The sequence below is a fragment of the Labeo rohita genome, chromosome 18 (genome assembly GCF_022985175.1).
Source record: "Labeo rohita strain BAU-BD-2019 chromosome 18, IGBB_LRoh.1.0, whole genome shotgun sequence".
In the NCBI taxonomy this organism is placed as follows: Eukaryota; Metazoa; Chordata; class Actinopteri; order Cypriniformes; family Cyprinidae; genus Labeo; species Labeo rohita.
In genome coordinates, this window is record NC_066886.1 from 17156515 (window position 1) to 17169346 (window position 12832).

The window sequence follows — 12832 nt, forward strand, 5'->3', positions numbered from 1 at the left end:
AATGTATTAGGCTAAACTGTAATATACAAGCGAGTAATGATAATATAAATTATAGACAATTGTAAAGTCAGTCTTTGTAGTACTGACCGATGTGAATTCAGACTCATGCACTGCCGATTAATCAATTAAAACAAGGTTTTTATATGTAAATGTGGGGCAGAGCTTGGCACGGAACACGGACGGCTCTCTCTCTCTCTCTCTTTTCTGGCTCAATGCGTTTATATAAATACATGCGGTCGTGGGTAGTCTCTCAGAGTTCCGGACTGCTTCATATCCTCTCATTTCCATCTGTGAAACTGAGACTCACTCATCGTCCACCAAACTAGCGTCAGTCCAGCACCTTCGACGATATCAAGCCATGGCTGTTACCGGCTGCTCTCAGTGCATCAAATATATGCTCTTCTTCTTAAACTTCATCTTCTGGGTGAGTTTGTTTACCAATATTATTTTAATTATCGTCTCTCGTAGTGCCATTACTACTTATTTCTTGTACTACCATCGGAAATTTCTAAAGAAATGCTTCAGGTTTTCTAAAGAAAAAGAAAAGTTGTTTTACGGGATTGTATGGTTTATGTAAAATACTATATTATTACTACAATTTAGAAATTTGAAATAATTCCAAGGACCTGATTTAACTCAGGGAAGTCCTAAGAGCAGAATAAACAATAAGTGTCATTCTGAAAGTTCTTGTTGTGGATCTTTTGACTCCGTACACAATCGTCCCATCTGAAGTGATTAATGTGTTTTTTTACCTCAGATTTTTTCTCAGCATTCTTTGCAAAGATTTTTTTTCCACACTATTTTAACTAGTACTTTAACTAGTTTAAGGACATTTGGAAAAGTCTATATGTGACCTTGGACCACAAAACCAGTCATAAGGGTCATTTTTTTCAAATGTTTATGTATTTATACATAATCTCAAAGCTGAATATATAAGCTTTCAGTTGATGTATGGTTTGCTATGATAGGACAATATTTGGCCGAGATATGACTATTTAAAAATCTGAGAGTGAATCTGAAGGATTCTGAGGGTGCAAAAAAATCAAAATATTGAGAAAATTGCCTTTAAAGTTTTTCAAATAATGCTCTTAACAATGTATATGACTAATCAAAAATTAAGTTTTCATACATTTACAGTAGAAATTTTACAAAATATCTTAATGGAACATGATCTTTACTTAATATCCTAATGATTTTTGCCATAAAAGAAAAATCAATAATTTTGACCCATACAATGTATTTTTGGCTATTGCTACAAATATACCCCAGCGACTTAAGCGACTTAAGACTGGTTTTGTGGTCCAGGGTCACATATATGAAAAGTCACCTAAATGGTGTAGCCAGTGTTTTTTTTTGTGAGTGTATTCCTAGACATGAAGAGAACGTGTCTCAGGCTCCAGAGAGCCTCCTGTAGAGTGAGGGTTAGCTGTGGCTTTGCTATATTTTTACACTCTCTATAATTATGTCCATGTGCTGTAGGGACACTATAACATAAATACACCATAAAAGAACAGAGAAAGAATCACATGCCGACAAGTTGTTTAAAAGTAGTAAATTTAGTAAAAATATATATTCATTTTTAAGACTTTTTTAAATCGTGCGGAGAGTCATTTTGCTGCAATCACTTTATTAAATGTTTTACAGTCTGCAAAGCTTATTTTGACTAAAACATCACATGATGTTCAAGCAATGACATCACAGAGTATAACTAATCATGAGTTGTGAGAAATATCTAATTAGCATTTAGCAGCAAGACAAACATTATGGAATAACATTCATTACACAAAATAAATAATGTTTACACCAAGTCCTAAAAATAACAAAACATGTCATTTTTCAGACTCTTTTAATAAAGGCCTTCAAAGTTTTCATTCAAGACCTTTAACTTGAGAATGATATTGTGTGATATCATATCCACAACGCCAATCCCAAACCCTCTTGAGATACGTATTGTTTCCCGTCATTGTATTTTACACACTGCCAACACAAAAATATATCATCCCGACATCCACAATTCTGTGACTGAAGCTGCCACTTCCTGCTTCGTGAATTACCAAAAAATAAACAAACAAAAGCTATTACAGAGGACTGACTCTCAGTGCTGAAGAGGACCCCCCCACCCTTTTTTGTGCGTGAATAACACTAAACCTGTCAGATGTTTCTTCCCTAAATGCAGGAAGAAATGACCTCTGGAAAGACCTCCGGAAAAAGAATTGAAACAAACATTTCTGGGCGATGACATTTGTTGAAGGATTTTAAATCCCAGTTTTAATCAGTATTTAAAATGTGAATTTTTGCTTGAAACGGCTAGTAAACATTTTTTTTTTCTTCTCATCTTCTCTTATTTTTAGCTGGCTGGCGGTGTAATTTTGGGTGTAGCTTTATGGCTTCGCCATGACAGTCAAACTAGCAGCCTCCTAATGCTCCAGTTTGAGGGGAATCAAGCACCAGGAACCTTTCATATCAGTAAGTGATTGCTGCTTACAAACTAAAAGCTAAGTTCAATTTTAAGAGTGGAAACAACAGCTGCTTCATCCCTCAAATAGGTTCAGATTTAAAATCGTAACTACGTTCTAGTTCCAATTATCCAACCTAGTTATTTAAACTAGCCACCCAAACCCTACTATCATAACCCTCTGAAAATTACCGTGCCCATTCATTTCCAACCTAAATGCTCACTTATGTCCAGTGTTGTTAATTTTATCCTCTTACAGTATAATTTAGATACTGAACATTTACTCGGACTGTGCAGTGTAATATTTCAAATTTAGAAAGTTCATCATCAAGTTGGGACTTATTTAACACTTTGCTCATGTATGTTTTATTGTAATCCTGTACAATGTTGTTTCAAGTAATAAGCAGAATATTTGAAACTGTTAATGTATAATATTTGAATTATTATTTTATTAATTATTATTACATTTGTATTATGAATAATTTATTTATTACTTCTGCTTACAAAAAGGACAAAAGAGACATAAACATGGACATAATACATAATTCATAAACAGGTAGTGCAGTGACTTACGTAAGACCTTTAGGTTGAATGTAATGTATAAATACTGGCATTTCTGCATAACTAGTAATAACAAGAATGAATTATTATTATTATTATTATTTATTCCTCACATATAATTGAATTAATTCATACCTTTAGGTACATTTATTATTTTTCATAATAATAAAAATAATAGTAGTAGTAGTGGTGGTGACGATTTTTGTTTTAAAATTTCTTTCTTTTTCTTTCTTTCTTTGTAATTTATTTTCTAATTTAAACAAATTTAGCTGCAAGCAGCAATTACCAGGGTTCAAGCGCTTTTAAGCACATTTAAGGCATTTAAGCACATATGAAAAAAGATATTATTTATCAAGCCTTAAACAACCTAAATCAATGATTTAAAAAAGCATTATTGGCAAATCTAGATCAATTACCATAGAAATATGATATTTTTTAACGTTTATGACTGTTAAGAGCACCAGCTGTGGTCCGATCTCTCTAAAACTGTGCATGCTTGTTTAGTATCACCTGTTGCATGTGCTCACCAGGTTTGGTGAAGTTTTAAGTTTTCATTTAGGGTTTGTAGTCTTTTGGGTATCTTTGGACAGGCCCCTTTTCTAAACAACCCAGTCATAGCTTCCCAGTCATAGCTTTTTTGAAAATTATTGACCTAGAGAGTCGCACTGCAGTGTTTTCTTTTTCCAGATTGAGTGAAGAACCTAGGACTAGTTCGCAAAAGTAGGTTTTTTACATTTTCTTAATCATTTAACAAATGGTTTGATCAACAGCAGTGGTTCTAGAGGCAAAGTCATTCAAAATGGCAAGGTCTAACGTATAATATGAATATCGTGTGTATGTGTGCAAAACCGTGCAATGTACAATTGTTTACACCCATGTAAAATGCGATGTAATCCCCCAGTGGGCGATTTCTTTCAAATTTCTCACAGACCTTTAGGGCCGTGAGTCAAACCATCGGGCTCCGTTCCGATCAGAGGCATATGTTTTGTTCGGCGTTAGTCAAGAATTCCAATGACATAAGACACTTGAGTCTGCGACAAACAATTTAGGAGTTATGAGTGATTTTGTACTTTTGATCACTGTAGCACCCCCCGTAAAGCCGTTTGGGGCGAGTCTTGGTGACGTTGTAGACAGTGTGAGCGCTACCATCTCTCTAAGTTTTAAGTCTCTACAACTTACGGTTTGGTCTGCCAGATCAGTTTTACGTGGAGATGGCTGATCTTTGGCCATTCTAACAATTACAATAGGGTTTACAATTATAATATGTAATGGAGTTACGTAATTTAATTACAAAATAAATGTAACTGTAATCTGTTACAGTTAATGAGAAAAAATGTGTAACCTCAGAACAACTTCAAAGTAAAAAAAAGTGCTAAAGTCTGATTTTGTAGTAGCTGTACTTTAAAATTAGATTATTATAATCTTAATTCAAATGATGAAGGATTTTGAGAAGTCACGGTAATTAGTGCTGAGACCTACTGTAAGGTTAACCCTGCCTGTTTTAAATGTTTCAAAATGAATAACAGTTGAAAACATTTAAGTAATCGAATGTAATCAGTTACATTACTTTAGGAAAGTATTTCCAAGATAACCTTCCCAACACTTTGTTAACATGCATGATCAAGAAGCCTTTGCACTGTGAACTTTGAGAAACAATTACTCTTAAAATAGAACAGCATGTCCCCTCAAAGATGGAAGTAGGAAGCTGGACTCTGAGAGGGTCATTAAATCACTGCGTGTGTATATCTGTGTGTGCATATGGTATTCCCTACGATATGGGAGCCAAATGTCCCCACGATACCACTAAATATTGACCTTGTGGAGACATTTTTGTCTGCCCATGAGGAAAACAGGTTATAAATCATACAGAATGAGTTTTTTTTATCTAAAAATGCAGAAAGTTTTGTGTGAGGGGTAGGATTAGAGAAAGGGAATAGAAAATACAATTTGTACAGTATAAAAACCATTGCATCTATGGAATGTCTCCATAAAACATGGAAACCTGACATGTGTCCAAGTATATTTCAACAACTATGATGGCAGCAGTACAATATCATTGCATAAGAGCTTTGATCCTGTTTGTCATGTAGTCATGTTGTCGTTCTTGTATTTTCTTTAATAGCACTGCATTCTGCTGCTTTCACATGAAGTTAGTGATTCTACACACACTCCCACACGGTGCTTTAAAAGATCCAGGGAAAGACTAAAAGTTACCACAGGGCGTGTTCATACTCCACCCGTGTGCACACACACACTCACGTTTACACACTTAACCACAGCAGATGTACGCAAAGAGTTCGATGGCACGAGGTCAGCATGTTGTAGGCACTAGTGTAGAGTTAGCGCCCATTAATTTTTGTAGAAAACATTGGGTTGTCTCTCTCCACTCAGTATAAGTACATGGAGGAACCAGAGCTCCGCCTGTTTCTTTTTATAGCCGCAACGACCTTTTCTGATTAAAGAAGTTGGGGTTGTTGGTCTGGCCCACCCAGAGAAAGAAGAGAGAGATGAAGCGTTCCCCTCCCACTGCTACTGAACATCCGTGTAATTGCAAAAGCCCTGCTCATGTGCCCGTTACACCACAAATTAGAATGAGCAGTGCTTGGGACGCTCAAGTGCTGGTTAGACAACCCTAAAAATATGTTCAAGCCTGGCTGCTCCAGCAAATCATTATAGCTTAGAGAGGAATCTGGCTGGAGAATACTTACAGATTCCTAAATATAAGTTTTAAACAGAGAGTGGAGTTTGTGCAGCAGGAATAGCGGTGTATATGCACAGTAATACATATATCTGAAAGAAAAATCCATCATCATATACTTAAAGATGGGTATATACTCATATGCAACAATTACAGAAGGTTCAAACACTCACTGATGCTTCAGAAGGAAACACAAAGCATTAAGAGCTGGGGGGTGAAAACTTTTTGAATTTGAAGATCAGGGTAAATTTAACTTATTTTGTCTTCTGGGAAACATCTTCTGTAGATTCTGAAGGGCAGTACTAAATGAAAAAATATTTAGGCAAAATACGAAAAATGTACACATCGTCATTCTGTCCAAAAGTTTACACCCTGGCTCTTAATGCATTGTTTTTCCTTTTGGAGCATCAGTGAGTGTTTGAACCTTCTGTTATAGTTGCATATGAGTCCCTCAGTTGTCCTCAGTGTGAAAAGATGGATCTCAAAATCATAAAGTCATTGTTGGAAAGGGTTTAAATACACAAAAATGCTGAAACAAAAACATAGCTGTGGATCATTTAGGCAACAACAGTATTAAGAATCTAGCATATGTAAACTTTTGAATGGGGTTAATTTTATAAATTCAACTATTTTCACTAAAACATTATTTTCTCTTGTCAACATGAATGTCTTTTATGTAAAATATCTTATTTAGGTCAGTACTAAATAAAAAGATAACATGCATCTTGTATGATCCCTCTTATTTTGGTAATTAACATTTTGCAGATTCTGCAAGGTTTTGTCCTCAACTCTACATCATAAACTCAAATGTTTTTTTTTGTCTTATGTAACTCCTTAGTTGCATCAGTCAGTCTAAGTAATATATAACAAAAGTTAAAGTTAAATGTAAAATGACAAAAATATTTAAATACACAACATATCATAAATGCTTTATCATAAATGCTTGTTAGTACATTCGGAAGTATACTTTCACCATTTTTCAAAGACAAAAATGTAAATTCTATTTACAGAATAACCAAACAGTTGATGGTAACCACTGGCTTCCATAGTATGGACAAAAAATACTGTGGAAGCCATTTGTTACCATCAATTTTGAACATTCTTCAAAATTTCTATCTATATACACCTCGGAAATCGAAAATCACTATTTTAATCACTACTTGATTAATTTAGTAATCGAGTAATCACCCGATTATTCTGACAATTAATCAAGTAATTGGATCATTTTTTTGTGGTAAAACAAGACCTAAGCAAACAGTAGACTTTTAAATATATTTAGAATACCAATGAGGCAATTATATTTGACCCTTCGCAAACAGATTGACAGGTGATCTGACCAATCATAGCACCGAATCCACCATTTTGTCTGACAAACAAATCAGACAGGAGAGTAGAACTTCAGTGGACTTAAACTTGAAAAAACTTGTGTATTGAGTCTTTCCACAGTTAAAACAACATTTTAAGACATTTTATGAAAAGACGATTATAAAATAATTTAGAAATAATTAGAAAATAATTTACTCACCCCCTTGTCATCCAAGATGTTCATGTCTTTCTGTCTTCAGTCGTAAAGAAATTATGGGTTTTGAGGAAAGCATTTAAGGATTTTTCTCCATATAATGGACTTCATTGGTGCCCCGAATCTGAACTTCCAAAATGCAGTTTAAATGGAGCTTCAAAGGGCTCTAAACCATCCCAGGCGAGGAAGAAGGGTCCTATCTAGCGAAACAATCTGTCATTGTTTTCGAAAAAAAAAAATTTGTATTCTTTTTAAACGCAAAAGCTTGTGTAGCACAGGCTCTGGGATGCGCATCCACGGGTCGTCTTGAACGATTCGTTCATTTTGAACGAATCTTTATTTGTGACATGCGCAACATCCTATTAGGTTCTGTACTGGAATTAGTTCACCTGTTTCGAGTCTTCGGGTTTTCCGAGTTGTTCGTTCATCTTATGGGGCTGTCACCTGATGCTCATTTTGCTAAAATGAACGAAATGACTCGAAAAAAGATTCATTCATTTTGCTGAACGAGACTCAAAGGTCAGAGTTGGTAAAATGATCCGAACTTCTCTTCACTACGAATCACATCTTCGAAGTTCATCGTCTGTGTACTCCGGCTCAAAAAGGTAGAGTATGTCGAAAAAAACTCGAAGTTATTTTCTCCTACAACTTCAGAATCATCCGGCATCGTTGTACCTTTTTGTTTCTAAATAGTGTTTGACTTACTTGCACTTTCTTCGTCTTTGCGCATTCGCTTTGTAAACACTGGGTCTGTAGTTCCGCCTACATTCTGCATGACCTTTCGACCTGATTCAATAGTACGTGAACGCGCATCCCAGAGCCTGTGCTACACAAGCTTTTGTGCTTAAAAAGTATACACATTTTTTTTACTGAAAAAAATTACAGAACGTTTCGCTCGATAAGACCCTTCTTCCTCGGCTGGGATCGTTTAGAGCCCTTTAAAGCTGCATTTAAACTACATTTTTGAAGTTCAAAATCGGGGCATCAGTGAAGTCCATTATATGGAGAAAAATCCTGAAATGTTTTCCTCAAAAAACATAATTTCTTCACGACTGAAGACAGACAGACATGAACATCTTGAATGACAAGGGGGTGAGTAAATTATTTGTGAATTGTTGTTTTGGAAGTGGAGTTCTCCTTTAAAAACAGCGCTTTAAATCTCTTGACAAAAGACATAAATGAAATTTGTATATATTAGAAATGAAAGATATAGGTTGTACAGAATATCACTTTGCTTGTTTTTCTCAAGATAAGGATTTATAATGTCCATACATCATACAAACATGAAACTATGCTTTCTCAGGTTGAGAGCTGTCGTTCCAAATGTTCCAACCACACAAATTTGCGATGCAGTTTGTTCGCAGAATGTTTGTTGCAACTGTAGTTTTGGGAAACACCAACTTGTTGAATAATGACGGAACTTTCCACAAACAAGGGAAATGTACCCCAGAGTGGTTGCTGAGTTGTTGTTAGGGTGTTAAAGTGACTGAAATTCAACACAGCCAGTTATCTAAATGTTTTACTTCTTCATGGGTTTAGAACAAATTAACAAACAACAAACAAATTACAGTATGAACAGTTAACATTTTCAGTTAATTTACAGAGAAGCTGAAAAGCAGATGGTGTTTAGAAATGGGTTTGTTCTCAGATGCTGTTGTAGGAGTCTGATGGGGCACAGAGAGCAAATCTGGCTTTGTTATGTAGAGAGTTCCTGTTTAGACTGGATCTTCCCATGCCTGTTTATAGATTGTATGGTGAAGTGCTCTTTTACCTAAAGCCTGAGATGCTCTCTCTCTCTCTCTCTCTCTCTCTGTCTGACTCCTGCAGCATTTAAAGCTATGGTAGTTCAAACAGGAAAATCCACATGAGCTTTTTCCCATTTGTATTGTTTGTCTGAATTCCACTGCCAACAACAAAATGAGCAAAGAGAGGAATAGACGTAACCAGCTCAGCTTTGAGTTGCAAGAAGAAAAATAGCAATTCTGAATTATGCAGTGCATTATTTTGTTTATCATTCATTTATTATGATTACTATATACTTCACATACAGTGGTTTCAGATACACTGAATAAAAAAAACTGAGAGGGTTTAAATGAGTGGTAATGTTTAACAAAGCTGCACACATGCCATCTAGTGGCAACATACTGCATTAACCTTATGTTTTTTCTACCAATCCTAACAACTGTTTATAAAAAATGAGGAATGAGTGCTATAAAAATGCATGTCAAATTAATATGAATCTCTGTTTATGATGTGAAGCTCATGCATACATTGTATCTGTTGCTTTTTCAGGTGTGTATGTTCTCATAGCAATTGGGGCTGTAATGATGTTTGTGGGGTTCCTTGGTTGTTATGGAGCTATTCAGGAATCTCAGTGTCTCTTAGGAACGGTGAGTTTTTACTCAACTCATACTATTCATGCTGCATGCCTTTAAGAGATTTACAGTTCATCTTCAAAAGAGCTTTACAAGAACTAAACCACACTTTACTTGTGGTTCCAAATTATAGGCGTAGTTTTACTTCAGCCAGTAGCGTTTGATGATGAAAATGCAGTTTTTGACTATAATGGCATGTATTATTTTCTCAGACGTTACAAATTCATCCATAAAGATTAAAAATCATTGATTTATGCATTCATGTTTCAATAATTTAATCAGATTCTTTTAGTAGATGACGATACCTTGTGAAAAAGAAGTACACTTTAGCAAATTTTAAGTATTTATTACAGAAATAATTTACTTTAAAAGAATACTTAACTGTGAAGAAAGTAATGTTCTTAGGCACTTAACTGCATGTTAGTTGCAATTAAATGAAATTGTATTAAAGTTGAACTTTAGAGCGTTGTTTTAACCCACGTAAGTAGGACTTTACTGTCTATAAAATATGGTTAAAGTGTATTGATGAATGTACTGTTGAGCATTTATTTATATGGTAAAAACTATACTTGTAAAACTATACTATAACTATATTTGTAATTACATATTGTTTTATAATTGCATGTGTAATGATGAAGCTGTACATTTCTGAACTTATACATATAAAGTATATTAACTTGAAAGTGTACTCTCCTTAAGCACATCTAAGTTTTTAATTTTATTTCTTAAATATTATACTATCTGCAAGTACAGCTTTAAAAAAATACTTCAAAGATTTAAAGTATATTACAACTGCACATTCAAAACAATTAACCACACCTTTTTTACAAGGGTAGTCATGATGTCAATTTGTAGGCCAACCCAGAAAGCTAATTCGCTAAAGCTAATATCCACCTGGAATCGTCTATGGGTGTTTAGCATAGTGTTATTCCAGTATTTCTGTCTTCATCACATGGTTTATCACTTTTTCTTCCTCAGTTCTTCACATGTTTAGTGATCCTCTTTGCCTGTGAGGTGGCAGCAGGAATATGGGGCTTTATTAACAGGGACACGGTAAGGCTACACACATGTACATATATATATATTTAGAAAGTATGTCTGTATTTAAAGACTGTCACTCTCATGCTTTTTATATGTCCAGATCTCCACTGAGCTCATTAACTTCTATGATGCGGCATACATGAAAGCTGTGGATCCTGTTGACACAGCATCCAGACAGGCAGCTTCTAAAGTTCTGGAGGTCTTCCATAACACAGTGAGTTGCCAAAATCAGTTCCTTTGTCAAAATCCTCTGTTTTGGACAGTTAATAATCCATTTTTTTCATGCTTTCTCAATATCTAGCTGGATTGCTGTGGTAAAGGGGATGATAATCCACTTTTCACAGCTGTCCAGGCCTCTCTGTGTCCCAAGAAGACCATGCCACTTGATCCGCTCATCTCCCAGGTATCTTTTGTATAGTTAAGACCATGATGGAGATCACAAGTTTTCTCAATATACAGATTTATGCTGATTTCAAACATTTTAAACTTAAATGCATTTTGAAAATATGTTTATTTAAAGGAGCAGTTCACCCAAAACTGAAAATTACCCCCATGATTTACTCACCCTCAAGTCATTCTAGGCGTATATGACTTTCTTCTTTCAGATGAATACAGTCAGAGTTATATTAAAAAATGTCCTGGCTTTTCCAAGCTTTATAATGGCAATGAATGGGTGTTGATATTTTGAAGTCTAATAGTGCATCCATACTATAAAGAACTATCCCTTTACATGTAATCAAAAACATGCATATAGTTCATAATAAGCTATGCCACGATTTTTCAGAAAGTAGAAATCTTACCTTATGTATGCATCAAAAGGTTATAGTTTGCTTATGCCAAATCTGTGTACGCCAAATGCCTGGAAATTTTATATGCAATTCATATACATAAATGATAAATTAGATCTAAACATTTTTTGGGTGTAGTGTAGGAATTGTGCTAAATTATAACCAAACCATCTAAAAACAAACAAGCAACTACAACAAAAAATGTGATGTGTTTAATAGCTGACAGTGTGTCTGATTGTGGATCGACTCATTTATTGACGTTGTGCATTTCAGAGTTGCCACACAAAGCTAAGGGACTTGTTCACTGAGAAACTCCATGTCATTGGATTGGCCGCCTTAGTGATTGCTGTCATTATGGTGAGAATGAACACACACATGCACAATTACAGACTTGCGTAAGGAATAACTAAATATCCTTTGAAAACGGCTGTGTGTGTAATTTCTCTTTGCTGTGTGTCCAGGTTTTTGAGATGATCTTCACCATGGTCCTCTGCTGTGCAATCCGCAATGCTCCTGCGTATTGAGTTGCTGGATGATGACCAGCCTGATCAACAATGTTTGATGATTTCTGCTAGTGATGGGCAGAAGGCCTATTCACTTCTGCATTTCCTCTCTTTTCAAGTTCAAGTGTCCACACACTGAACATTGATCCCTGTGTTTGTAGAGAGGACTTCCTATGTGAATACTGTACATCTGAATACAACACCAAGGGCTATTATAAATAAACCAGTAACCAATGTCAGGGAGGAGGAATAATGTGATTGACAGTAATATGGATAGCATTGCTTTTATGTTGTATTGTTTTATTTTTATTTAATCATTTTATTAGTTTTGCTCTTATGGTCTATTGTTAAACGTATAGTAGTAAAATAAAATCATTGCAATGTTATTAGAGAGATAAATGTTAACCTATGACTCCATTATGCAACAAGTAAATTTGTGTCTTTTGAGAATGCATAATGTACTTTAGACTTTACCAGCCCATAATGATGATTATGATCATGATAATTGAATGATAACCCACATAACCTACATGTGGTATTTTTTTTATTTTGGACATTCAGTTTATTTGTAATAAACCTTCTAATAAAAAAATCTGCCAAATTATTGTGCTATGAATGTTGTATTACTAATGTATGGATTCTTACCTTACCTTGAAGCATATTTGCATAAATGTTCAGAACAAACAATTCTTTTAATATCATAAAATATTGTGCACTGTCACTTTAAAAGTAGATAGATAGATAGATAGATAGATAGATAGATAGATAGATGATTGATTGATAGAAACAGAATTATGCTGTCATGCACAGAAAATATTAGGCACTGTCGCTTTAAGATAGATAAATAGATATAGATAGAATTATGCAGTCATGCACATAAAATATTGTGCAC

At 34.8% G+C, this 12832-nt stretch overlaps 1 protein-coding gene across 1 annotated transcript; it reads left to right on the top strand.

Annotated features, from left to right (window-relative positions):
• The first annotated feature begins 235 nt into the window (after positions 1-235).
• Positions 236-12544, top strand: cd81b (CD81 molecule b). Its single transcript, XM_051135058.1, has 8 exons — positions 236-424; positions 2352-2466; positions 9526-9623; positions 10587-10661; positions 10750-10863; positions 10951-11052; positions 11711-11794; positions 11899-12544. Exons 1-8 carry the CDS (start codon positions 359-361, stop codon positions 11959-11961), a joined length of 717 nt encoding a protein of 238 aa, XP_050991015.1. The 5' UTR covers positions 236-358; the 3' UTR covers positions 11962-12544.
• The last annotated feature ends 288 nt before the right edge of the window (positions 12545-12832 follow it).

Bases quoted from the DNA above. Each gene is read 5' to 3' on its own strand.
- cd81b (XM_051135058.1), top strand. From the start codon at position 359: ATGGCTGTTACCGGCTGCTCTCAGTGCATCAAATATATGCTCTTCTTC. The intron at 425-2,351 runs GTGAGTTTGTTT...TCTTATTTTTAG, and splicing joins TCTTAAACTTCATCTTCTGG to CTGGCTGGCGGTGTAATTTT. The intron at 11,053-11,710 runs GTATCTTTTGTA...TGTGCATTTCAG, and splicing joins TTGATCCGCTCATCTCCCAG to AGTTGCCACACAAAGCTAAG.